The sequence below is a fragment of the Alnus glutinosa genome, chromosome 2, assembly GCF_958979055.1.
Source record: "Alnus glutinosa chromosome 2, dhAlnGlut1.1, whole genome shotgun sequence".
NCBI lineage: Eukaryota > Viridiplantae > Streptophyta > Magnoliopsida > Fagales > Betulaceae > Alnus > Alnus glutinosa.
The window spans coordinates 20,283,769-20,310,588 of NC_084887.1; the positions used below are offsets into that span (position 1 = coordinate 20,283,769).

At 40.0% G+C, this 26,820-nt stretch overlaps 1 protein-coding gene and 1 non-coding gene across 2 annotated transcripts; both read left to right on the forward strand.

The window, feature by feature from the left end:
* Window positions 1-2,157: 2,157 nt before the first annotated feature.
* Window positions 2,158-26,537, forward strand: LOC133861594 (auxin response factor 6-like). Its single transcript, XM_062297383.1, has 14 exons — window positions 2,158-2,341; window positions 2,683-2,795; window positions 6,737-6,835; window positions 6,912-6,968; window positions 7,047-7,205; window positions 7,285-7,369; window positions 9,603-9,693; window positions 19,242-19,406; window positions 19,483-19,605; window positions 21,042-21,117; window positions 21,261-21,408; window positions 21,519-22,654; window positions 25,145-25,335; window positions 26,047-26,537. The coding sequence occupies exons 1-14, from the start codon at window positions 2,296-2,298 to the stop codon at window positions 26,240-26,242; spliced, it is 2,685 nt and encodes an 894-aa protein (XP_062153367.1). The 5' UTR covers window positions 2,158-2,295; the 3' UTR covers window positions 26,243-26,537.
* Window positions 4,920-5,042, forward strand: LOC133862148 (small nucleolar RNA snoR77). Its single transcript, XR_009899169.1, has one exon. It is a non-coding gene; the product is annotated as a small nucleolar RNA snoR77 (small nucleolar RNA).
* Window positions 26,538-26,820: the final 283 nt, after the last annotated feature.

A 26,820-nucleotide genomic window follows, 5' to 3' on the forward strand; every position in this document is an offset into this window, starting at 1 on the left:
TCTCCTCTCAAAGTTAATTAAAAAACTCTTAATTTAAAAAATTCTCAATCTCACCTCCCTCGTTAGGGTTTGGGTTAAATTAGACGGTCAAATTGTGAAATGACCATTATACTTTTGTAAATTTTATGAAATTACAAAAATTACCATTCAATTAAATTCTCAAAGAAAGTGAATCAACCAAAAAAAAAAAAAAGTTCGAGAAAATACAACGGTATTTTGGAAAATTTCGACCCCTCAGTTAGGATTTAACAGAAAATCCTAACGAAGGGGTCAGATTACAAAATTTGTCAAGTTCAGTACACTAAATTAAGAGTTTTTGAACTTTAGGGAATATATTGTAAAAATGATAAAAGTTTAAGAGATTAAGTGAAGTTTTTCGAAAATAAAATCACAATAGCAAACCAAAGCAAAAGAAAATTTCAGATAAGCAAAACAAAGGCAAAATAATAACACGATCTATTGCAACCATCTATTCTATATCCTCGAAGAGAAACTTCAAAATGAAAGGAGTAAGAAAAAAAGTTGCCAATGTAAAATTTGTAAGGGCATAAGACACTAAAATTAGTTGCAGAACTAGGGGTGGGCACCGGTTTGGTCGATTCGGTTAAGTTGGTTTTTGGTTCGGTTCGGTTAACTGGCTTCATTCCGACAAACTATATTTTCGAAATTCTCGATTAAAGCGGTTTAGTCGGTTTAGTTAGTTGGTAGGCGGTTGGTTAAGTCGAAACAACAAATACAAAGTTTTTATTGTAAAAACAACAAATCATGGGAAAATTAAACCTGTTTGACTTACCATATAACTAGATGCAACAGATCGAAGTCAGAAGCTGTATATCAAGGGGACGTTGTATATCATTATATCATTATATGCTTATTTTAAAGGAAAGGTACTTGATTTCAGATTTCCAGTCTTTTTTTCTCTTGATTCCAGCAAGGCCAACTTCACCAACCTTGTAACCAAACCAATGCAGCAATGAATCATTCATTTTCGTCAGTTTCTGAGGGGGAGGGGGTGGTAGGCCGCTGTGTCGACTTCGAAGAGATGAATATATAGTCTTTCAAAACTAGGTCGTTTCAATTGTAATGAAACGACGTTGTTTTGGTTTTTTTTTTTTTAAAAAAAAACCGATCGACTTCGTTTCGTTTGTGTTAACTCAGTTAATCGGTCAATTAAATGATGGTTCGGTTTGGTTCCGAACTGATTGTCAGAACAAAATTTTATATCGATTACCGAACCGAAATTAATTGATAGAGTCGGTAGGTGATCAATAACGATTCGGTGACAGTCAATAAGCAATCCGTAGACAGTAATCAAATATTTTGCCCACCTCTATACATAACAAGCCGTAAAAACTTAAAAAGAAAACATACAAAAAGTTAAGAAACAAATAATGCAACAGCGGTGTAATGTGTATCCTGAAGTGGAGACATGGAAGTGAAGTTTGTTTTACCTAGATAAAGCCAAAACTGTTTTTACTTTTCATCCCTTGGACGAAAGTTGACTCGTGTCCAAAAATAACCAGTGACGGGGGAGTCGACGTGTCCCCTTGCTGTATTGCTTCTGACAAATACGAGGACCCCACGTCCCAATCTCTCTCACTCTCTCATTTTCCAATATAAAAGTCTCATCCATCGCAATTATTACTTCTCCATTTTGTTCATATCCTTGACCAAACCACGCCCTCACCGAAGACTCCAAGCGGAGAAAAAAGCTCGGCGCCCAATCCCTATCTTCCACACCAAAAATCTCAACCCCACCACACAAAACGAGAGAGAGAGAGAGAAGCTCGACTTCGTCTTCTCTCAGTGAAGCTTCAGTGAGCTTCTTCCGGCTACTACTCTTCACCTGGGGCGGTCTCAATTTCGAGATCTGTTGGTGGGTTAGGGTTTGTTTGTATGGGAGCTTCGTGAAGTTGGAGGTTGTCAATTAGGGATTTCTGGAAGGTTTTGTTTTTAAAATTTCTTTTTTGGAGGGCTAGGGTTTGGTGGGAGAGGAAGATCTGGTGCGCATGAGGCTGAGAGGGGCTGTGTTCTGTATTGGCACTGACTTCGGATGATATTTGGGGAGGGTGTTGGTGAGATTCTCTGGTTCTTTGGGTGGTTCAGTGGGCGGGTGGGTGGGTGGGGGGGGGGGGTGGGGGGAGGGGGGGAGAGAGGGGGGCTTTGATGATATTTGATATTTGCATGATGAATGTGGTTCGGATAGTGGATAGTTGAATCTTGTTGGGGATAAGGGCGGGCTTTTTAGCTGGTGAAAGTAAGTGCATTTTTTTAATATTTTTTGGCTTTTGAAGAATGAGACACTCTTCTTCGTCGGGGTTTAATCAGCAGACTCAGGAAGGTGAGCTCTTCATTTTCCACAACTTTGGTTTAATTTTTCGGCTTATATATTTTACTTGCTAATTTGAGTATGAGGGGAAAGCTTGAGCTGATTGAAGCCACATTCCACCTGTTTATTATTATTTTCCTGCCAATCTGTATGCTGGGGTTTGGGAAGAAATGGGTAGATAAACTTGAGGCATGAACTGTGAAGAACCAATTAGTTCCATGTCTTTATCACAGATACTCTATTTTTGTAGCCTTGACTTCCAGTGCTGGGTTCTTAGCTTATCCATTTGAGATGTATAAATATGATGCTACAAATGTTGTGTGTATTCATGCAAGCATGGAAAATTTGTGCAGGGGAGAAGAAATGTTTGAATTCCGAGCTATGGCATGCATGTGCAGGCCCTTTGGTGTCTCTGCCTCTTGTAGGAAGCCGGGTGGTCTACTTTACCCAGGGTCACAGTGAGCAGGTTGGTGCTAGGGTACAATGTGTTATCTGCTGTTGAACTAGGATATTCATCGTTACCTTCTGATAGATATATGTTGGGTTTGCCTGTCCAGAAATAAGATATATGTTGGGTTTGTTACCTTCATTTCTCCCTAATTGGGGTTCTCTTTGTATACTTCTTGTTTCTTGTATGCTTCCTGTGTACTTGGGTTGCACCCCTTTTAATTGATTTACTCTATATATATATATATATAAAGAGAATAGGAACCTCAGTTTTTTGTTTTGTTTAAGGAACTAGTCCTGTTACCATCATCTAATTATGCCTGTAATGGCTCTATTCTACACTGTGTAGATCCTATTAGTGGGCAGCAGAGCAGGTAGAGCTGGTGAGATACAGAAATTCAAATCAAATTCGTGGTAGTTTTCTTAAAAGGATAGTAAGAGCACAAAGAGAGACCCTCTGGGTTGGGGGTTTGTGGAGATTGGTGATGGAAGCTAAATACGAGAGCATGTGGGAGGGTGGTGCTCCAATGCAGTGAAAGGGTCCTATGGGGTGGGGGTGTGGAAAAACAGGAGGGGATGGGGGGGTTATTTATTAATTTTTTTTTTCCAAATTCGTGAGATATGAGGTGGGAGATGGGTTTAAAATTCGGTTCTGGTATGATGTCTGGTGTAGAGATTAGACCTTGAAGGAAGCTTTCCCAATTTTATATGGTATTGCCCTTTTTAAGGAGGCCTTGGTGGCAGACCATATGGTGGTGGTGAACAACATCTGACAGTAGAATATCACCTTTATCAGACCCATACATGATTGGGAGTTAGAGATGATCACCTCTTTCTTCAACCTCGTGTACTCTATCAGATTGAACAAAGGGGGTGAGAATAGAATCTATTTGCTCCCATCTAAAAGGCTGACATTCGAGTTCAAATCTTTTTTCATGCTCTTAGCCCCTGCTGGTGCTTCTTTCCCTTGGAAGATCATAAAGAAAAAGAAGGCGCCTACAAGAGTGGCTTTCTTTGTATGGGCAACCCAATTATATATGAAGTATACAGAGAAACACCAACTAGGGAGAGGGAAAGGAATACATATTGAGAAACTCTACAAAGTTAGCAAAGCAATAACTATTGATAGCAACCATCCACCCATAGTCTTGAACAAAAAATCTTTTAAAGCTATCATTGTTATCTCACAATCTTCAAAGTTACGGGAATTGCGTTCTCTAGATGCAACACATTATGCAATGGCATCCTCCAAGCTTCTAAGTAATGATTTAAACCAAACTGGCCACTCCAACTAGCTAATAACTCTACCACCTGATTGGGCATTACCCACACTACTCCATAAGGACGGAAAACTCATGCCCACAACTCTCTAGCAACTTCGCAATGAAGCAGAAGATGATTGATGGATTCCCTGTTGTTCTCCTGGCTTCCTGTACATGCAACACTAATCCATCACTATTGAGTGCCTCTTTTTTAGATTTTTCGTTGGTTGTAACTTGTATGTGTGTAAATCAGTAAAATAATTTATTAATTGTTTTGAAGATAAGGTAAAAGGGCAAGATAAAAGAGTTATATATATATATATATGCCTAGGGGAAAGACCTCTTGCAGGCCCAATGGGCCTACAAATGAAAACAAAAATGTTTGAGGGTAAATCTATGAATCTGGGCGTACAAGAAGGGCTAATAGCTATCTCCGTCATTTATATATCGCTTAGGGTTAGATCATAACCCTCTATCGCCTAGGGTTAGAAGATCAGGGAAGAGGCGGATTCAAATTCGGCGTTAGGGTTTCCAGTTTATACATCCCGTTGAAGTTAGTCCTGTTGTTCCACGAGATTTATTCATCTAGCTTTTTTTTTTTTTTTTTTTTAAAAAAAAAAAAATCCAGAAAAAAGGTGTTCGATATGGGGCATCAGTTTGGCTCTTTGGCTAGCAAAGAAAGTGCCATAGAGATGAATATAGCCCTGATACTGAACTTTCAACCTTTCACCCTATCCGCTAAGGAATATCACTTTAAATGTAGCAATTCGCTTTGATTTGGCTGATACATTTTTATGAATCTTATTCATAACATAGGGTTTGCATTTCATAGTTTTTGGCTTATTCGCACGATTTTTTTTTTTTTTTTTGAGTAGTAATTCAGGCAGCCTCTTTGCAAGGTCTAATTGCAAAGAAGGTGTTAAACTGCTCGTAAATTAAATGTCTTTTGCTCTTCAGACTTGCTGAGATGTCTTTGAAGCTGGTCTAGTAAGCTCAAGTACATTCCCTTTTCTTTTGTGTTTTGCTCAAAACAGGTTAAGTTTAAGGTTTTTTGTGCGTACAAGATTAAGGTTGCTTTTGGGATTGCGATTTTGCAGACAAAAAGTGCAATTTTAAATCAAATCGCAGAAAATGTTTGGAAATTGTGTTTTTAAAAAATTGCGATTTGAAAACGCATAAATCTATTTTTTCAAATCGCATGTAAGATTGTGATTTTTTGAAAATTCTGAATTTTAAAGGTCAAACTGCGATTATGCCAAATGCTTTAACTCCATTTTTAAAAATAATTTTTTCAAATCGTATTTTTAAAATTGCTATTTTTAAATTGTACTTTTTAAATCGTAAACCCAAACGGGCTCCAAATTTTACGGATTTAATAGTGCGTATCTAATGGTGTGTAGATTGGTACGTGTTAAATATATTATCATCTTAAAAAATTTGAAATGACCTATCAAATGGGGTTTAAATACAAGATAAATTTATGAAAAATTTCACATATTCAACTCCATTTGTCTTACTTTATTATGGCCTTTTACTCATCAAAAAAAAAAAATTCACATATTCAATTCAAATGATGGTTGTTTCAATATTCTCCCAAAATTACAAAATACTGTCTAGACCTGAAAAAAGGCCAAAATGATTATGCAATTTTCTATAAATTTGAAAAGAAATAGTACAAAAAGAACTAATCAAAAAAAGAGAAAAAGAAAGAAAGAAAGAAAGAAAGGGGTGGTTGGGGAACCATCCTTGGTGTTTTATTGTAATGTTACCAACAAATTTCTTATGTATATATGTTCTGTTGTAAGTTTCAGTTAGTGTCTAATTTTTAGGTATTCCCATAGAAGTCATTGTCTTGCTGCTTATCTATCTTATAAACTTTTTTTTCTTTTTGATAGGTAAGAAATCAATTTTATATAAAAAGCGTAAGGCGCCCCTTAGTACACTGATAGTATATAGGGAAACACCTATCTAGAAATAGAAAAGCGAGTGAGGAAGTCAGAAAAAGAAATATACAGAGGATGGACATAAGCCGAGGCTCCTAACACAGAGATATCTCTTAGATTTGGTGGACTAAGGTTCCTTTGCGGGCAGCTTTTTTTGTTTGATCGGTGGCCCTAGGAAAGATCATTTCCATGCACAACCTTAGGAAGAGGCATTTCATTATGGTAGATAGGTGCTGTATGTGTAAGAAGAATGTGATGTTTGTGGACTATCTTCTTCTCCATTTTGAGGTTGTTTATGCCTTATGGAATGCATTTTTAATCGCTTTGTGCTATCTTGGGTTATGTCTAGACGAGTAGTTGATTTGTTTGCTTGTTGGGACTGCTCGTAGCACTCGAAGTGCCGTTGTGTAGAAGATGGTGCCTTCATGCCTTTTGTGGTATCTTTGGAGGGAAATGAATGATAAAAGTTTTGAAGACCGCGAGAGGATGTTGGAGAAGCTTAAATATTTTTTCTTCAATACTCTTTTTCTTTGGACGGCTGCATTTATATCTCTTTTGGTACTTAGTTTTCATGATTTATTTGTTCTTTTTTATCCTTCTAACTAGGTGCTTTCTTTTGTATATTTCATGTGTACCTGGAGGCATTTTATGCTTTTAATATTATTTTTATTACTTATAAAAATAATAATATCTCCTAAATATGCCATATTTTCTTCATTCCTAATTTTCCATTGTTCTGTCGGTTGCCTGTGTAGGTTGCTGCGTCAACCAACAAAGAAGTGGATGCACATATTCCCAATTACCCTAACTTGCCCCCACAACTTATTTGTCAGCTTCACAATGTGACCATGCATGTAAGTCTAGATCTGTTTGTTACATCTGCTTTAAACATTTTTGTGGGCTGCTCCTTCAACTGTGTGTGATGTACAGGCTGATGTGGAGACAGATGAAGTATATGCTCAAATGACCTTGCAACCACTGAGTCCGGTACTTCACTTCTCCTTATCTGGAATTATGAGAGTACTAGTTTTGTTCTTTCATGTTGTAACATAAACTATTTTGTAGCAAGAGCAAAAGGAAGTATACCTACTGCCTGCAGAATTGGGTACTCCCAGCAAACAGCCAAGCAACTATTTCTGTAAAACATTAACTGCAAGCGATACTAGCACTCATGGAGGATTCTCTGTTCCTCGTCGGGCTGCTGAAAAAGTTTTTCCTCCTCTTGTAGGTGACATTTCCTCATCATCTGATTTTCATGAACCAATTGTTTTTATTCATTATTGTTTTTTTCTTTTTCCTTCAGGACTACTCGCTGCAGCCTCCAGCTCAAGAATTAATTGCAAGGGATCTTCATGATAATGAATGGAAGTTCAGACATATATTTCGAGGTAGTTTTCTCAAATATGCCTTTGTTCAAAAATCTATTAACGGCCCTCAAATATATATCTTCAAACTTGCCTTTTTTGTCTATCATAGCACTTTATGATTGTTTATGCTGCTTCCTTCTCACATTCGGTTTGCCTAAGTTTTATGATATTGCTTTGGCTTTGAAAGTGAAGTAATATCAGTGACAGCTGTTGTGTTCCATATATTTTGCTCGAAGGTTCTAAGAGCACTCCCAATGGCTTATGTATTTTTCAATCTAGAATAGCTAATCAAAATCTATTTTATCTAGTTTAGCTAATGAGTTTTAAAATGTACTATACATCCGATTATCTATTCTTAACTCTATATTATTTTTTTATTATTTTTCATTAATTTTTTTTATTATAGTATTTTTTTTCCACGTGGGTCCCGCTTGATAACTCCACTACTTTACACACTTTCCCTTATATCTCCACTATAAATGAAGAAAAAAAAGGAAGAACATGGAGTGGTGGAGGGAAAAAGGAAAAAAATAAGGCTAAAAAGGTGGAGATAAAGAATAAAAAAAAATAGATAACTGAATAGTATAATTCTACTTGTAGAGTTGCACTATTTATGGAATTAAGAAAAATCTATGATAGAGTTGGAATACATAAGCTGGTGGAGTCTCTTTTTAGCACTTTTGTTATCTATTCTAACTTAAAGTTGCAAATAGATAATCCATTGGGAGTGCTCTAAGAACAAAAAATTTACAAAGAATAATCTATTTACTGGCATGAGCAACATCCATAGGGTTCTACTGTCTACAATAGTATTTTTGGGATTTGAAATTATGGAGTAACAGCCATTCTACTCTGTTGTTATTCATAATACTGTTGTTGTTCTTTACCTTTCTACTTGCTGTGTTCAGTTGGCATCATTCGAAGTGTGGCTGCATTGGATTGTTTGTATTTTGTTTTTTTATTTTTCAACGTAGTTGTTCTTTGGAAGTGGAGAAGCGCATACTCTTGGTTCATTGAAATCCTAGCCAACCTTGGGCATTAGCTAGAAACCTAGAATCCCAGTTGCATTGTCTGTGTGAGTACCTTCGTCTATGGTTATTATTTTTATTGAGTAGATGCACTAGAGGAGAACATAGTGAAATAGTTTTCTTGACCGGTATCAAATCCTATTGTTGACTTTGAATCCATCATGTGGGATTAGGTGTTCCTAAATCTTCCCATGTAGGTAAAGCAAACTATACAGTATCAAATCCTGTTGTTGGTTTTGAATCTGTCTTGTGGTGGGCTTAGATGTTCCTAAATTCTTCCCCCAAAGGATAAGTTAGTCCAATTTAGTGAAACTTCACGATGATGTGTCTATTGGGAAATTTCAGAATTCCTGTTAAATGGATGCTTTTACCCTTTTAACAAAAACGAAAATCTAATAGCAAAGAACAGGCTATCACCCTTCTTTAATTACATATGCCTTTGGTTGATAAATTCTTAAACTTACATCCCAACAGTTGAATCTGATAACTGAGTTGGGTCTTGGATGGTCTACTTTGGGTTGCTTGTTTGTTTTGCAAAATCCTATTAACAGCTAGACCAAACTAAAAGGGAAATGAATCCTCTCCTATTCCTGTTCAATCTATATCTCTGTTTGTCTGTCTGCCTGTCTTTCTCACGTCACTGCATGTAAGGAGTCGTAAAAGTGATGTCTAGTGTCAAAGATGTGGAGAAGTTGGGTGACAAATCCAGCAGAGAAAACAAAAAAGGAGACTGGTAGCAGTGATGAAGCAACTGAACCACATTCATAGCCAGTAAATTATTCCACTCTTCCTGCAGTCTCTTCTCTTTCTATGTTCTTGCACACAAGATGAAAGGATGTGGCTTTTCTTATTTAAATGTCTGTTTGATGGGTTAGAGGTTTCTTTGTTGTCCAAATGAATTGTTTAAAATCTTCACATTCTACTGGATTTTTCTATTATCATGGTAGAAAGGTGAGAGATGTTTCTATTATCGATCTTGACTGAATAAGACTTTCTTTCAATTATACTTAGATATAAATGAGCCAGTGTGAATGCTCAAAAAGCGATGAGATGTTGCTAGACTCTATTTTTTGCTTGAGCTGGACAATGACTTCAAAGCTAACTGATCAATTTTTATGTTATAGTCTATGAGGAAAGTGTGCATTCTCTGCCCAAATTAAGCATAGGGTGATCTTCTAAAGATATAGTTCCAGTTTCTAATTAGTCTTTCTTGTTGACTTTTGCAGGGCAGCCCAAGAGGCATCTTCTTACCACAGGATGGAGTGTGTTTGTGAGTGCAAAGAGACTTGTCGCTGGCGATTCAGTCCTTTTCATCTGGTAAAAATATCTCTGATCTGCCATGAGTTTGTTCTTTTGTTTTGTTTTTGGTAATTGGGACTTCTGTTGAGTCAAGCAGTATGAGGTGATTCAATAACTGTACAGTCCTTGCTAGAAATGATGCTGGGTATGAAATCTACATTGTACATGGTAGAAAAACCATTATTTAGAGGGTTTGGGTTAGAGGTATTATGCATATTATAGAGAATGTAATTTATTTTTATTTTTTTGTAAGGAATTCAATCTTATTAGGAAGTGCAAAGGGGCGTAACTTAAGTACACTAAAAGTATATGACGTAGCAAAAGCGATAGAACGTGAAAGAGAAACTGTGTTCTCAATACGCAATTACCAACACACGTTGATAGGGAAAACTGAGATATTATTGATAATAAACTTGATTGAATTTCCGATACAACTGTTCCTCTATTTATAATGAAACCATAAAGCTACTAAAAAGAAATAAAACTCCTGCAAATAAAACAAAAAGGAAAAATAAACTAGCTAGTTATGGAAAAACTTGGTGCCAAAGAAAATAAACTAGTTATCTTAAAACTTGGTGTCAAAGAAAATTTAAATATGAGATTTTTTTTTTTTTTTTTTGATAAGTGAGAATTATTATATGGATTATTCTATAATTGTAATCTCACTCGGCTCTTTTATTTCTTGATTAATATTCTGCAATTATATGGACGATTCTTTAATCGTTACCTCACTCGGCTCTTTCCTTTCTTGATTAATATTCTGCAATAACCTGTCCTACATCAGTATACAAGAGAGAACTGGGGAGAAATAGAAGAAAACAAATCCATAAATTCTAGAAAACTAGAAAAAGGAGAATTGTTGTAAGCTGCCACCCAAACATAAAGAGTTATGGTCCCCAACATGTAATCACAGGTTTGAAGTGGAGCAATTAAAATACATTACAATTTGGTGAGTCTTCCTCTTTTCCTTGGAAAAGCGTTTGGAAGGTGAAGGCTCCACCGCGTATTGCATTCTTCACTTGGATGGCAACTTTGGGTAAAATCCTTACAATTGACAACCTTAGAAGGCGGGGTCTTACCCTTGTCAACTTGTGTTGTCTTTGTAAGAAGAGCGAGGAGACTGTAAACCTCATTCTCATCCATTTCGAGTTTACTAGTGAGATATGACACTTGGTTCTCATTTTATTTGGAGTCTCGTGGGCAATGCTGGGCAATATTCTTGAGCTAAATGTTGAAAGATGTAGGGGCAAAGACAATCCACAGAGGCCATCTGGAAAGTCATCCATGTTTTGCTTATTTGGAGAGAAAGAATTAGATGTCTTTTTCAGGACTGCGAGTCTAATGTGGTGCAATTAAAAGCTTCTTTCCTGAGCTCCCTTTTAGAGTGGGCTGCGACTTTTCTTAATTTTTTTTTTGATAATTAATTGCAATTTATAAAAAAGCGTAGAGGGGCGTAACCCTTGTACATGAGAAGTATACGAGAGAACCCCTAAAAGGGACGAATAGAGAATAATTTTAATAAGTCTACATAAGTAAAAACATTCAAACTATGATGGGACGCTATCCAAATATATAACGTATTGAGCACCCGCTAGCCGCATATTCCACTCCCTCCAAATACAGCACAATAAGCACAGAGGAGCTAACCGCCAAGCTTCTTTAGCATGACCACACCCTATCGTCGGCCCCCAACTATTCAACAACTCCAACACCGATCGTGTCATAACCTACTCTACCCCAAATATCTCCTCTAACCTTTTAGATTTTGTTTACTTTTTAGATTTTCGACACCAATAGCATGTTAAAAAGATTTGACCTCAAATGTCCGCCTTTTGGAAGGGATCTAACAAATTTTAACCTCATCACCTCTTCTCAACTTGAGAGAGTACAAAAGATTAAAGAATGAAGTGGCTGGTTCCTCCTTCCAATCATGCACTAATCTGGTAAAAGTATATTCCACTGTAGAGTATCATCAGAAAATTGCACATATTTTGCCACTGATGCCTACTTACAACGAGCAATACTATACAACTCTAGAAAAGCTGCCTTCAAGTTCTTGTCCCCACAACGACAAATCATGCCAAAACCTAGTCTTGGTAAGTTCATCTACAACATTTGGTGATGCCCTCATGGGTACGTTCCTCTTTGGGTCAATCTAGTCTAATTGATGTCAACTGACTCACATGGGATACGTGGTGAGTTTTCACCGAGCTGATTGCTTGACTCTAGTGGTTGCTTTCTTCTATCCACTTCTCTCCAAGGTTTGCTTTCTTATTCCTCCAGACTAGGTCAAGCCTTTAGGTGGTTTAAGTAGGTTTGGGTTAGGTCGTTGCGCTCTTGCCATCTCTTGGCAAAGTAGGCTGATGGGAAAGCCCCCTCCCGTCGCCATGGTGTGAGGCGTCAGAGGTTGTTGCCCCGTGGCCAACTCGAAGGGGCTGAATTTTGACGCAGAGCTTTTTGGTTGCCACCTTATATCTGATAAATCTAGAGAAACCCCATGCCCCCTTCTAATGTTTTTTCACACCTCGACCCCGAAGAACCTAACAAATTCATTGGAACACCACCCTCCCCACATCCTGTCATATTTAACTTCCACTACCAATATCCACAATGCCTCCCTTCCCGTGGCAAAACGCCATAATCATTTCCTCAAGAGAGCTTGGTTAAACAAAATCAGGTTTCTAACCCCCAAGCCACCTAAGGAAATCAAGAGTACAAATCTTAGGCCAATTGACTTGATGGAATTTAAACTCGTCATTGAATCCACCCCTAAAAAATCCCGCTGAAGTTTCTCAATTTGGTTAGCAACACCAACGGGGATGGGGAAAAGGGATAGATAATAAGTGGGCAAATTGGAAATAGTGTTTTTAATCACTGTCAACCTACCACCCTTAGACAAATAAAGCATCTTCCTAGCCAAACTATGTTCCCTCTTTTCAATAATACCATCCCATATTGATTTAGCCTTATACGAAGGCCCCCAACGGAAGACCCAAATACTTCATAAGCAAAGATGACTGTTCAACCATGTATGCAAGCCAAACATCCAACATCTTTCATAGTGCCAACAGGGACTAACTCTGATTTAGATTAAGTTAATCTCCAACCATGAGACAGTTTCAAAGCATAAAAAGAGACAATGCAAAGGACGAAGATGATTTGGATCTACCTCACAAAAGATCAAAGTGTCATCTACAAATAAGAGATGAGATACAAGGAGATCGGCATTGCCAAATACCTCATTCCATTTTTTCAAATTGAGTTTAATCGATTGCAATTTGTACGTTAGAATAAAACTAGGGGAGCCTTGATAGCAGTAGGACATCTTTTCCACAAAGCCCCCATTTGTAGTCATCATGGAGGCTTTGAGCAAAATGTTTTCTATTACTGTTGACAGTGGTTGTCTCTTAGGCATTTCTGTAAGTTCTAGGCTTCCTATGGTTAATATCTCACACTTGTTTGCAGATGATACCTTGGTCTTCTGTGAGGCTAACCCTAGCCACCTTCGCCACCTGCGTGTTCTCTTATTATGTTTCGAAGTTGTCTCTGGCTTAAAGGTCAATCTAGCCAAATCCCTCTTGGTCCTTGTTAGCAACATGGATAATGTTGCTGAATTGGCAGTCATCTTGGGTTGCAGAACTTCCTCTCTGCCTCTAAAGTACCTTGATATGCCGCTTGGGGCGTGTTACAAGGCCAAGTCTATCTGGTTAAGATGGAGCGTCACTTGGCCAGTTGGAAAATGTTGTAGTTGTCCAAGGGTGGCAGGGTTACCCTTATCAAGACTACTCTCTCCAACCTTCCTATGTACTTGTCTCTCTTTCCCATTCCTGCTCGTGTGGCCAATCGCATTGAGAAGCTCTAAAGAGACTTTCTATGGGGTGTGACAGGCGATGAATTTAAATATTACTTGGTTAGTTGGGACAAGGTCTGCTCTCTGATCTCTGAAGGAGGCTTGGGGATCAGAAATTTGAGGGCGTTCAATCGCGCCCTGTTAGGCAAATGGCTATGGCGTTTTGGGTTTGAGAGAGATGCGTGGTGGATTCTAAATATGGCAGCCTATGGGGCGGGTGGTGCTCTCTCGAGCCGACAGGTGCCTTTGGGGTGGGTGTGTGGAAGAACATAAAAAAAGGTTGGTATTCTTTCTCAAGATTCACTAGATTTGTTGTAGGGGATGGTTCTAAGATCAATTTTTGGCATGATTTGTAGTGTGGGGACACGACTCTTAAAGTAGCTTTTTCAACTTTATTTGGTATTGCCCGTGTAAAGGACACCTTTGTTGCGGATAATTTGGAATTTTTGGGCGGTTTGAACTAGTGGAACGTGGCTTCACTAGGGAGGCTCAGGTTGGGAGGTGGATGATTTTGTTTCTTTCTTCTAGACGTTGCACTCAAACAAAGTGAGTAGAGGCAACGAAGCTAAGTTGTGGTGGGTCTTCTCCAAAAAAGGTTTGTTCAAGGTCAAGTCCTCCTTTTACTCCTTAGCTTGCTCTGGGAGTAGTCGTTTTCCTTGGAGTAGTGTTTGGCGCACTCAAGCTCCCTCAAGGGCTGCCTTTTTATTGTGGTTCGCGGCTCTTGGCAAGTCCTTACCCTGGACAACCTTAAGAAGCGGCATGTTATCATGATAAACAAATGCTATATGTGTAAGAAGACTGGAAGTCCGTGGATTTTCTTCTTCTTCACTGCGATGTGGCTTCTGCTTTGTGGAGTTCTCTTTTCAGTCGTTTTGGGATGTCTTGGGTTATGCCCAGACGGGTTATCGACTTGCTTGCTTGTTAGTGGTCATCTGAAAGGTCAAAGAGCGCTGTGGTTTGGAAAAAGATGCCTATTTGCTTCTTTTGGTGCTTATGGAGGGAAAGAAACAATATGAGTTTTGAGGATTTGGAAAGTACCCTGGAAGAGATTCTATTCTCTTTCTACCTTTGTACTTTTGGACAGCGGATTACGTCAACCCTTTGTCTTTTACTTTTGCTGCTTTCTCGCTCACTTTTCTCTTTCTAATTAGGTGTTTCTTTGTATATCCCCAGTGTACTAAGGAGCGCCTTGCGCTTTTTTAATGAGATTGGTTTCTTATAAAAAAACGACGCCACAATCGAGCAATATAGGAAAGTGATTCGAAAGAATTTTGGGGAGCCTCCTCTGAATGACATTAGGGAACTAGGCTTCCCAATCATGATGGAGTAGAAACCAGCCAATTTTGGACCACAATGGAGGATAACAATTATTTTTTTGATAAGTAAGTAATATAATTAAAAATGCAATGAGCAACCAAGTATGTAGGGAGTAAACAAGAGAAGCGTCTAAGGAGGAGGAGAAGGAAATAAAACAAGGAAATCATTAAAGCTAATCACTAAGGGAGTTAGGAACGCAGCAGTCCAAGAGAAAAGAGAATAGAAGAAAAAGGTTTTGAGCTCCTCAATCGACCTTTCTTGGTCCTCGAACTTTCTATCATTTCGCTCCCTCCACAAGCAGGATAACAATTATTAGATCATGTGACTCTACTTTTACTTGTCAAAAAAGTTATTAGACCCCGTGAAGTTCCCACCTACCAAAGGGATATCCATGAGACCTTGTTCAAAAATGAATTCTGAAAACTCAAACATTGCTAGGAAGGGTGGGTGTCGCTTGATCTCTCGCTTGGGTAGCGAATATTTAATTTGTCCCCAATAGACCACAGTAAGTCTCATCAACTAATCAAGCCAGCCAATTCACCCCAAAGCATTTTTCTATCATTATTGACATTAGGACCATGAACACCCCCAAAATCTCACTCAAAATTACCTTCAACATTTCTAAAGGAACATGCAATAGAAAATGCCCCCACGCATTCCTCAATTTTTCCCACCACCGTTCTATCCCATATTAACAAAATTCCCTTTAGAAGCCCCTCTTGAACCCAAATAACCCCACTCCACATGTTGATAGCCCCATAAGCTATGTACAACAGCCCTAGATACAAACTCCATTTTAGTTTCTTGGAATCAAACAATGTCAACCTTCCAATCTCTAAGAAGGTTTTTAACCCTAAACCTTTTATCCATCTCATTCAGCCCCCTCCTCACATTCTAATATATAATCTCAGGCTTCATTTAGAACATGTTGGATCCCTCTCCTTCCCTTTACCTTTGCTAGAATGACCTCCCTTAAGGTCATAATGGAGCAAGCTAATCTCTTTAGTTCATGATGTCCTCTGTTCACTAACTTAGAAAGAGAGCTAGGAGAACTAGCAGGATCATTCTGATGTCGACTTGCTTCAATGGCAGTAAACAAAGCCATCAACTCATCCTCAAACCCTCACAAGACAGCCCCAAAATGTGAAGTAAACTCTTCACTTTCTAAACCGCCCAATCTGAAGAAATTGATTTAGGTATAGTTGGTTCTTCAGTCACATGGAGGGAGATAGTTAAAGGCTCACTGTACCTAGGCTATTCCCCATAATAGTAAACACCATTTTCGAAGAAGAAGATGACGCCTCGTGGTAAGAGCCTTGGTCTTTGTGGGAGTCTCGTGAGGTCTAAGGTTTGAATCTCTTTAAGTGCACACAATTTCTTGAGGTTAATCCGTCGGCAAAGCTAGAGTATTACTCGATCCGTGTGGAGGGGTGCTTTACATGGGTCCAAGGTTTACTTGACAGGGGTGTGTACACGAAGTGACCCTGTCTTTGAGGGATTCCTTGTCATAAATAAAATAAAAAAGGATAAGAAGAAGATGCCTCCTCCCCACAACAGCTAAACAAGCTTGTTCCAACACCATTTCCTTCTAAAAGGGTTGCCCACATAAACTCTAGCTCTTGTCCAATGCTACTGCCCTCACCCAAACTTTTCACCAAATGAGAAATGATAGCACCCTAATTTAATCCATTAAAGGAAACTCTATTCTCATCTTTGAAGTCAAAAGCCCACTCTAGTACTTCAGGAACACCCATAATCAATACCTCACTGAAGCAAGGAATAATAGGCACCTCCTTGATAATGCCTCTGTCTGAGTGAGCACCCAATTCTTGAGTTCCATCAACCAACAACCTAAAATTTGAAATTTCTTCTCCCAAGCCACAGCCAGCGAGATCTAAACATATGACGTCTCTGATGAGAGACGGTGTCAACGGCTAGGCGACGAGGGTGACGCCTCAGACAAGGAGTTGACTGCAAGGCTCTCAGATCCTACGCCCATCGATTCTCCTAAACTCCCCTCCTAATCTCCTTAAGGATTGGCGGCATTGGTTGCGGGTGGTAGCGGCAAAGCTCCCAGAGGGCCCACGTGATGAGCAAAAGGGAGACCAAACCCACTACTGCACCTGAACTTGAGACAATGACCCCTACCCCTGATTTAATTCTCGGATTTGGGCCTGGCCTGAGGATGTCTTAAACCACGTGCATTAACTCATTCCCTGTCGGAATGGGCCAACACAGAAGAGGGAACTGGATAATGTGCGCCAGAGGTTGCAGATGAAGAAAACTGGGCCCTCCTAATTTGAGCGGGCTTCAGTTTTGAAAACCTGCAAGCCGATTAAAAAGAAATGTTAGGCCTGCTCTAGTACCTAAGCCCAAAGATGAGGCCCCCACGCCTAAGCTCTTTGATTGAACCTTACATGAAGCTCTAGACTCAATAACACAACCCAAGCCTAAGTCTGTGGCACTCGCCCCATTGGGCTGGACCATTACAGACGGGCATGGAATATTCAGACTTGAGGCATCGGGCGGATTGGATGGGGCCCTTTCACTGGGTTTGGGCTTCGGCTCCACATTTTCACCCTTCACACAGACTGCTCTACTCCCAAACCCACAAAAACCCTGCTCCACCTCCAGCGTGTCAATACAATGTTCGATTTCTACTTCGAGGAGCAACATGTCTTTGATTGTGCAAAAGTCCAAATTATCACCCAAATCATCTCTAGGAGCTTCAAACATGGTAGAGTCGGCGTGAAACTTGGAAAACCCTGACACTACCCCAGCCGCCCCCCATCGTTGCCATCCCATCCCCTCCTTTCTCTAAAATTTGAAATACCCTCACTACCCTTGCATGCTATATGAATTGCCGGAGACTGCCCTGACCCGACCGCATACAACCTTTTTCCGACAACCTCCACCAGTGCCTTGTCCTTTGCTGCTGTTTTGCTACCATCCACTCCCTTCAAAAGAAAGCCACCGAGAGGCTTACAGGGAGGCAGAACTCTGAACCCATCGCCAAAGGACAATTGAAAGAAGGAAAATGCCTTTCGCAACTTGAGTGTGCAGCTTCTCCAGCCCTTCCCTTCGCATCCTTTTGGTTTGATAATGAAAGCTCTCCGACCACCACCTCCATTTTTTGCAAGAGCCAGAAACTGGCCGTGACAATTAGTACATCCTTGTGCGATATGTGTGATAAAAGATCTACTCCCAACTCTGGAGGATTTCACAAATTCCTTCAGACCCTCCCCTTGTAATAGAGCCTCCACATTACCCAACAGCCACCCCACACTAACCTTACGGAGAAGAACTGCTTGAGAAACACCCCAACTCCTTTCAACGATTCATAATAGGAGACCCCTCAACTCACAAAAGCTCGAAAGCCTTAGATTCAACAAAGAACCTACTCGAATACCCCATGGTAAAACACCCTGAAAGGAGACCTAAGATGATGTCGTTGTCGGAATAACCAACAAAAAGGTTAGAGTGTTTTTTGATAAGTAATTTAAAATTCAATAAAAAGCGCAGAGGGGCGCAACCCTAATACACGGGAAGTATACAAGAGAGCCCCTAAAAAGGAGGAACAACTAATAAATTAAGAAAGTCTACAAAAGTAGAAACACCTAGGTGGCAAAGATGGGGAGCTATCCATAGATATAGCGTGTTAAGAAGACGCTTCCTTAAAACTACCATTACAGTCTCGACATCTTCAAAAAGCCTCGCATTCCGCTCCCTCCAAAAGCTCCACAAAACACAGTGAGGAACTAAACGCCAAACATTTTTTGCTAGGCCATGCCCTCGAAAAGCACCCCAAGTAGTCAACAAACCCATCACCGATTGTGGCATGACCCATTCAACTCCAAATAAAGAAAACATAAAACTCCACGGGTGATTTGCATGAAATAACATTAATTGTATCTGATGGGGAGGGAAATTTGCTTGAAATAACATTAATTATATCTGGAGGGAGGGAGGAAGACTTCAGGTGATGGGTACTATATCTAGACCGTTGAAGATCTATTGTGATAACTCAGCAGCCCTTGCCTTCTCCAACAACAAGAAGTTGTCTAGCAGGTTGAAACATATAGACGCAAAGTTCTACTATGTTTATTCCATTCAAAAAGTCTTTTTCGCCGGGCTACTCGTAGGAGGTGAGAAGGGCCCTTACTTCGTCCCACACAGTGTACTACTATCGGCCCGACCAGGCAACATCTACCTACACAAGCTCGATCAGGAGGGAGGGAGGGAAGTTTGCATGAAAAACATTAATTATATCTGTTCAGAGAATGTAATTAGATCTTTTTGGTAATTGCATGTTCCATATATGTAGCCAGCTTTCTCTTAATGTATTGAAAGAGAACAGTAATTATAAGATGAAATTCTGTATTGTGTTCACTTCCATCAGGAATGAAAAAAATCAACTGCTATTGGGCATCCGGCGAGCGAATCGTCCACAGACTTTCATGCCTTCGTCAGTTTTGTCAAGTGATAGCATGCATATTGGTCTTCTTGCTGCTGCAGCTCATGCAGCTGCCACAAATAGCCGCTTTACTATATTTTATAACCCAAGGTGGAGTATTTGTGAATGTTACAGGTTAGATAGGTTACTATATGCATCTTATTCATTCTCATTTCCTTTACTGCAGGGCTAGTCCATCAGAATTTGTCATACCCCTGGCCAAGTATGTAAAAGCGGTCTACCACACAAGGGTTTCTGTGGGCATGCGATTTAGAATGCTGTTTGAAACAGAAGAGTCAAGTGTTCGACGGTAGGTCTCAATTCTCCTTTTAATTTTCACAATGCTTATTGATAAATTTAATTCAAGTTAGCTTTCATAGAGATACTTAAACAGAAAAGTTGGTCTTTATATAGACTGTAAAGTATTAAAGATGTTAATGCATTCAGAATGTAGTGTGAGACATTGAATCCATTAATTTGGGTGTTCTACGTACTTTTCTGACTCTATTTTTGAGTTGGGGTGCCCTTTGTTTCGTGGCTTTATTATCCTGACCAATCTTCCTCAACTGCCCCTATGGTTGATGGAAGTCGGGGAAATTTATTTCCTTGAAATCTTACAGAGCCAACGATGAAGTGTATTGATGTTATATGAAGCAATAATCAATGTTCTTCCATACTAGTGGAAAATGAACCAGGATGACTTTCTATACTTTGTTTTCCTGTTGACGCGTAAAGAACAAAGTTAGCCTTCATATAGACTGTAGTAAAGATTTTAATGCATCCTGAAAGTATTTTTTGCGGCATTGGATCCAATAATTGAGTGCTCTACTTTTCTTTACTCTTTTTCAGTTGTGGTGGCCTCTCTCTCATGGTGTTACTTTTGTAATCAGTCTCTGTTTAACTTCTCCTACTGTTGACAAAGTTTGGGAAATATATTTACTTTAAATTTGACAGAGTAAACAAAAGCTTGTTGATGTTACATGAAGTGGTACTAGCACTATTCTGATGTAGTCTTTTAGAAGTAATTCATCGATTTGCTTGGATATATAATAATCACATCCTTCTGACGAAGTGCTATTGATTCATTGAGAAATAGAGTTCCTTTTCTGTTTGGCAATCCCGGGCTAATCTATTTTAGAATGGTTTTTGGCCTGGAATACTGATGTAACTTATTATTCTCTTTTTTTTTTTTTTTTTTTTTTTTTCCTGTTAACAATAACAATAGTAGTGATAAGTACTGTTCTGTTGGATTATTTTTATTTTTCTTCTCCCCTTTTTGGCTTTCGTTTCAATAATTTTGTTATGTTTATGGTAGATGCTTCCTCTCACCGCAATAATTTATCTTAAGGATTAAAATCACTATATATATATATATCGTTTCATATTTGTGCTAAGTGCCTCCCCCCCCCCCCCCCCCCCCCCCAATTAAGAAAAAACTACTTATTCTCTCTATTTCTCTCTCTCTTTTTTTATTTATTTATTTTTATTTTTTAACTAACTGCATGTACTCTGAAGTTTCTTTTGTTAATGTACCTGCTAGATTGCTTTCACCCAGTTCAATTTTTTTGTAAATTTAATTTTTTAAATCGATATGAACAAACCAAGTATCATTGCATATTGTGCTATGGGATTGACTTTTTTACTTTTGTCCTCTTTTCTTTCATTTCATTAAATTCATGTGCTCTGAAGTTCCACTTGCAAATTTAACTCAGTAGGTCCTACTCACTAGACTATAGTTTTGTTCAGATATATGGGTACTATAACTGGAATCAGTGATTTAGATCCTGTTCGCTGGCCGAGTTCACATTGGCGCTCTGTGAAGGTTGGTTGAAGCATTTGGTGTTTTGGATGCGCATAACTGTGAAATATTGATATTATAATTTTCTGAATTTTTGCACAAAATTTGGTCCTATTTTCAACTTTGTAATAGAAGTGTGTTTTGAACTTTTTTTCTTCCAAATGCAGGTTGGATGGGATGAATCTACTGCAGGGGAGAGGCAGCCGAGAGTCTCATTGTGGGAGATCGAACCATTAACAACATTCCCAATGTACCCATCCCCATTTTCCCTGAGATTGAAGCGACCATGGCCGTCAGGGCTACCCTCTTTCCATGGTTTGATTGGGTTACCTATTTCAAGCTGGAAAAGACATGATATATTCTTGACTTCTATCCCTGATTCTTTTTGTGATTTCCCTGAATCCTTTTAGTATGTGTACTTACAGGTCTCAAAGACGGTGATATGGGCATTAGTTCTCAACTGATGTGGCTCCAAGGTGGGGTTGGAGATCAGGGAATTCAATCTTTGAACTTCCAGGGTTTTGGGGTTACACCCTGGATGCAGCCAAGGCTTGATGCTTCTGTGCCAGGTCTACAACCAGATCTATACCAGGCAGTAGCAGCTGCTGCACTTCAGGAAATGAGGACAGTGGATCCTTCCAAATGTTCTTCTCAATCTTTTCTGCAGCTCCAGCAATCTCAGAATGTCTCCAATGGGCCTGCCTTGACTCAGAGGCAGATGTTACAGCACTCCCAATCTCAAAATAACTATCTTCAGAGCTTCCAAGAAAATCAGGTCCCCACCCAAGGTCAGCTTCTGCAACAACCATTGCAGCGGTACCACCCATATAATGATCAGCGGCAGCAGCAGCAGCAGCAACTTCAACAGTCCCAGCAACTGCACCATTTGTCTGTCCAGCAGCAGATCCCAAATGCCATCTCTGGTCTATCTAATTTCGCACCCAACCAGTCACATGCTTCATCTCTGCAGCCCATCTCTTCACAATGCCAGCAGCAGAGCTTTCCTGATCCTGTTGTGAACCCTATTTCCACCTCTGGCGTATCCCCTATCCACAGTATATTAGGTTCTCTATCCCAGGATGGAGCATCCCACTTACTTAACTTTAATGTATCCAACACTGCAATCTCTTCTTCTTCCATGTTACCCAAGCAAATTGCGGTTGAACCTCACCTTCCATCTGGAGCTGCTGAGTGTGTAGTGCCTCAGGTGGGACAGTTGGGAACTCAGTCGCATGTCTCTGAACTTGCTACTTTGCCTCCATTTCCTGGGAGGGAGTACTCTGCATACCAAGGTGCTACTGATCCGCAAAGCAATCTTTTGTTTGGGGTCAATATTGATTCCTCGATGCTGCAAAATGGGATGCCAAACCTGAGAAATATTGGCAGTGAACATGATTCACTGTCTATGCCATTTGCTGCTTCAAATTTTACAAGTGCTACAGGCACTGATTTTCCACTAAATTCGGATATGACAACTTCAAGTTGTGTAGATGAATCAGGTTTCTTGCAGTCTTCCGAAAATGTGGACCAAGTAAATCCATCTACCGGAACCTTTGTGAAGGTAACAAAATGTTCAATTTCTTTTGCAAGTCGTAGTCTATTATATTATAGATCGGTCATGTATCTAGGAGTCTGGCTGTTGGTAATGGGTAACTTTTTTTTGATAAGTAGTGAATTTTATAAAAAGCGTAAAGGTGCCCCTAAGCATACAGGAAGTATACCAAAAGGACACCAAAACAGAAAAGAGAGGGGAAGGGGAAACACCCGAAAAACCCAAACAGAAGGAAACCTAGAAAACCCCTACAAAACCAGCCCACAAAACCCAGAGACTAATACACCACATTAGGCCGCTTTGCCTTGCCTCAGCTAGAACCAAAACCTCTGGCATCATAATTAATCGAGCACTCTAGGTTCTTCATTTCACGAATCCCTTTAAACTTAGGAGAGGAAACTTGAGCCTCTAGACGATGCTCTGCATCAATTATATTCATGAAGTATAAAAAGCCCTTCACATTCCCCTCGTGGGAGACCCCCAAAGTATTAAAATAGAAGCTAAGATCAATCGCTGCCTCAAGAGGACCACCAATCTCTTCAAAACCACCTCCCCGCGAAGATTCACCTACCTCTGAGAAAGACATTAAAGGCGAACACCCAAGACAGACTGAACCGAAGAGAGTGGAACCACACCCACTTTTGACGGAGGAAGAGCCACGCCGCTTGGGAGAAGGAATCCACGCTGAAGGAGAGGTTGACAGCCCTTGTCTTGAGCAGGCATAGACTTTGCAGGAGCTGACAAGGGCTTGGAGACAACCCCACATAACGGCCCGGAAAGATCCTGGGAACTTTGAAAGTCTCAAGAGCCTCCGCAAGCAGATGCTTATCCAATTTGCCAACCTTGTTCTTCCGAGAGTATTTAAGCACCGACTTGGATTCCGACGGGTAAATAGGCGCGCCAGGCTCCGACATCACATGGAGTAAGTAACACAGCCTTTCACCTAGAGTGTTCGCGCCTGAAGAGCAGTCGCCAAGAGCTGGATCAAACCCAACTAGAGCCGAAGAAGGAGCCATCTCAGACGAAGGCGGCAAAGGAGGATCCCCACCCAGAGCTGACCTCACCAAAGCAGAGACAACCTGTCGAACACCCAGCGTTGCCGCCCCTGAAAGGACACCAAAGCCCTTGTAAACAGAAGTATTGGCCGTCGACGACACGTTTGAAGCTTCAAAACTGGACCGAGTAGAGGACTTTTCCATGAGTACCTCCGTGGTAGAAAAAACCGGAGGATAGGGAGAGGAATGCTCTTTTAACGCCGGAAAAGAGGCTGACGAAAAGCCCACAGCTTCCGGCGCTGGGGCACCCAAGCCCGAAGGAACAGAACCCATACCCACGTCAGATCCATGAACTGGAGCTAACCCACATTTCTTAGCCTTAATGTAATCCACTCTGGCAATGGGTAACTCTTCTCTGGTAATGGGTAACTTGTAGTCTGCTTATTAAGTTTTCTAGCTGTAGAAGTCATTGCAGATGCAGATCCTATGGCAATCTTTTCCGAGGGCTGCTACACTCACACCCAAATCCCCACAACCAAATCTCCACAACCTGATGTGGAATGCCACATCAGATTTTTTTTTTTTTTCCCCCTCCACCTCCTCCCTCCATCTTCTCTCCCCTCCCATCTCCCACCTCCGGCCACCCGATCTAGCCCTTCCCCGGCCAGAATAGCTGGATTCCGGCCGATCTGGCCGAGAAAGGGCAGGATCCCCGGCCGTTCTGGCCGGGGAATGACTAGATCCCGGCCAGCCGGCCGGGAAAGGGCCAGATGGGCCGGGGAACGGCCAGATCCTAGGATCCCCCGCCAGAACGGCCGGGGAACGACCAGATCCTGGCCAGCCGGCCGGGATCCGGCCGTTCTAGCCGGGAAAGTCCCAGATCCCGTCCAGCTCCGGCTCTCTCCGTCTCCGTTTGCAGTTGCCGACCGGAAGAGAGAGAGAGAGAGAGAGAGAGAGAGAGAGAGAGAGAGAGAGATTTAATTTTAGAAAAGAAAAAAAAAAAATCTAATGCGGAAATTCCACATCAGGTTGTGAAAAAATGTTGTGGGAGTTTGGGTGTGAGTATAGCATTTTCCATCTTTTCCCCTTAATCTTTCTTCTGGGTTTGTCGCCTTGTGTTTTCCCGAAGATTTTCATTAGGGTCGCCCTCAGTTTCTGACATTAACTTCTTGGCTTCTAAATGCTTCCAATGTAATAAATGATCTGCTTTCTTTACAAATAAAATTTTTCTAGAGGATTGTACCTCTACCAGCTGTTTGCAATATTTATGATATCTTCTATTGAAACTTGACCTAGCTCAGTTATTTCTATCGACTGAAAGCTCTATTTGTACCTTGATGTGCATAATTTATTGCCAAATGGATGATTGTCTGTCTGCTCATTGATCCCTGAATTTTTTTGTTCAAATTATAGTGACCGTTACTTTTTACTCTGGTTCTATTATGCAAATGCTGGATTAAGGCAAATAGTTTTTGGTCGTTCATCAGTGGTGTAATTTCGGCAGGTTCACAAGTTAGGGTCCTATGGGAGGTCACTGGATATTTCCAAATTCAGCAGCTATGATGAGCTGCGCAGTGAGCTCGCTCGCATGTTTGGCCTTGAAGGCCAATTAGAGGACCCGCAGAGATCAGGCTGGCAGCTTGTATTCGTTGACCGGGAGAATGATGTTCTTCTCCTGGGTGATGACCCTTGGCAGTAAGTCGCAAACTATACGGTCATTTTCTTATGTTTTCATAATTGTACTGCAAAGCTATCTACTTTTTCATTCTCTCGGATTTTCTTGAATTGTTGTTTTTGTGATTGTTACACATTAATTGTTGATAACCGCCTGTGAGTATGGTGCTTGAACCATTTAAGGATATTCTTCTTTGTTGTCAAAATGAAATATTAGGGACAGCTTACACATGAAATTCTTAGTTTCTAGCTCTCTTTTTATGATTCTTTGACGAATCATACATCTTTGATGACCGAGTGCCTGTATTTTGCTAATCGGAGAATGTAGGATAACTTGTATCATCTTGTTTGTTGGAATGGTATCATGACACAAATTAACTAGGCAATTCATGTTCGCACAACAAAACACTTAATTAATAACACACTAAATGCATGAATTTAAAATCCTTTATTAAACATAAATGAGAAAACTTAAAGGTCTAAACATAGCATAAAAGTGTCTGAAATGAATCCCCTATCTAAGTTGCATCTGGCCTCTTACTACATCTCAACCTGACCTGAAAACATGAAAAGAAAACGAGTGAGCGAAAAAGCTCGGTAAAAATAATGTTCCCAACCAATTTAAAACCGGTTGGTTAAAACATTTTTCTGTGAATACGACATTTAAATGTTAGTGCTGTTCTAACCTATTTTTGGTTTTGATTTAGCTAATATGTACTCTTTTCCCTGCAGGGAGTTTGTAAACAATGTATGGTATATAAAAATACTCTCTCCACTTGAAGTGCAACAAATGGGCAGAGAAGGCATCAACCCTGGAAGTTCTGCTAAACTCTCTCACGGCAGCAACAGTTGCGATGACTATGTGAGCCGACAGGGCTTGAGGAATTCAAACAATGGGATTGCATCAATGGGGCCTCTTGACTACTAAAGCAAAATGCTTTTGAAAACAGAGTCAAGAATTAGCTGCTAATGAAATTTTAAAAATATCAGGTACTGTTTCTTTTTGGATGGATTAGCGGCGTTCTTATTATAGACCCGTTGTGGTCGTCAGTAAGTGATGGTGCTTTGAGACGTGTATTAAAAACTTGTATATCGCTATTGTTGTATATTATATAATAGGGCACTGTTGTTTCTGTTCCAACCAAGATAGTGCTTAGTACAAGATGTATTGATTAGGTGGATGAAATTTTAATTAATACTATATTATGTTGTAGTTTCTGTAATATGAGATTAAAAGGCTTCAACACATTTAAGGGGAGAGAGAGCGAAGCATTTAGGTTTGTCTCATTGATTAGTTATACATTTTGAAATGAACTTTGAAGACCCAAAGTAATATTGGTGAGTTTCATTTCTCTTATTTCAAATTGAGTTTCTATACGTCCGGATATTATTTATTGGTTTACATCATATTTAATGTTTATCACATGCATTGCAGCCCTTAATCTTATTAAGGGTGCGTTTGAGATTGCGATTTCGTAGAGAAAAAATGCGTTTTTAAATCAAATC

Bases quoted from the DNA above. Each gene is read 5' to 3' on its own strand.
- LOC133861594 (XM_062297383.1), top strand. From the start codon at position 2,296: ATGAGACACTCTTCTTCGTCGGGGTTTAATCAGCAGACTCAGGAAG. The intron at 9,694-19,241 runs GTAAAAATATCT...CACTTCCATCAG, and splicing joins GATTCAGTCCTTTTCATCTG to GAATGAAAAAAATCAACTGC. The intron at 22,655-25,144 runs GTAACAAAATGT...TAATTTCGGCAG, and splicing joins CTACCGGAACCTTTGTGAAG to GTTCACAAGTTAGGGTCCTA.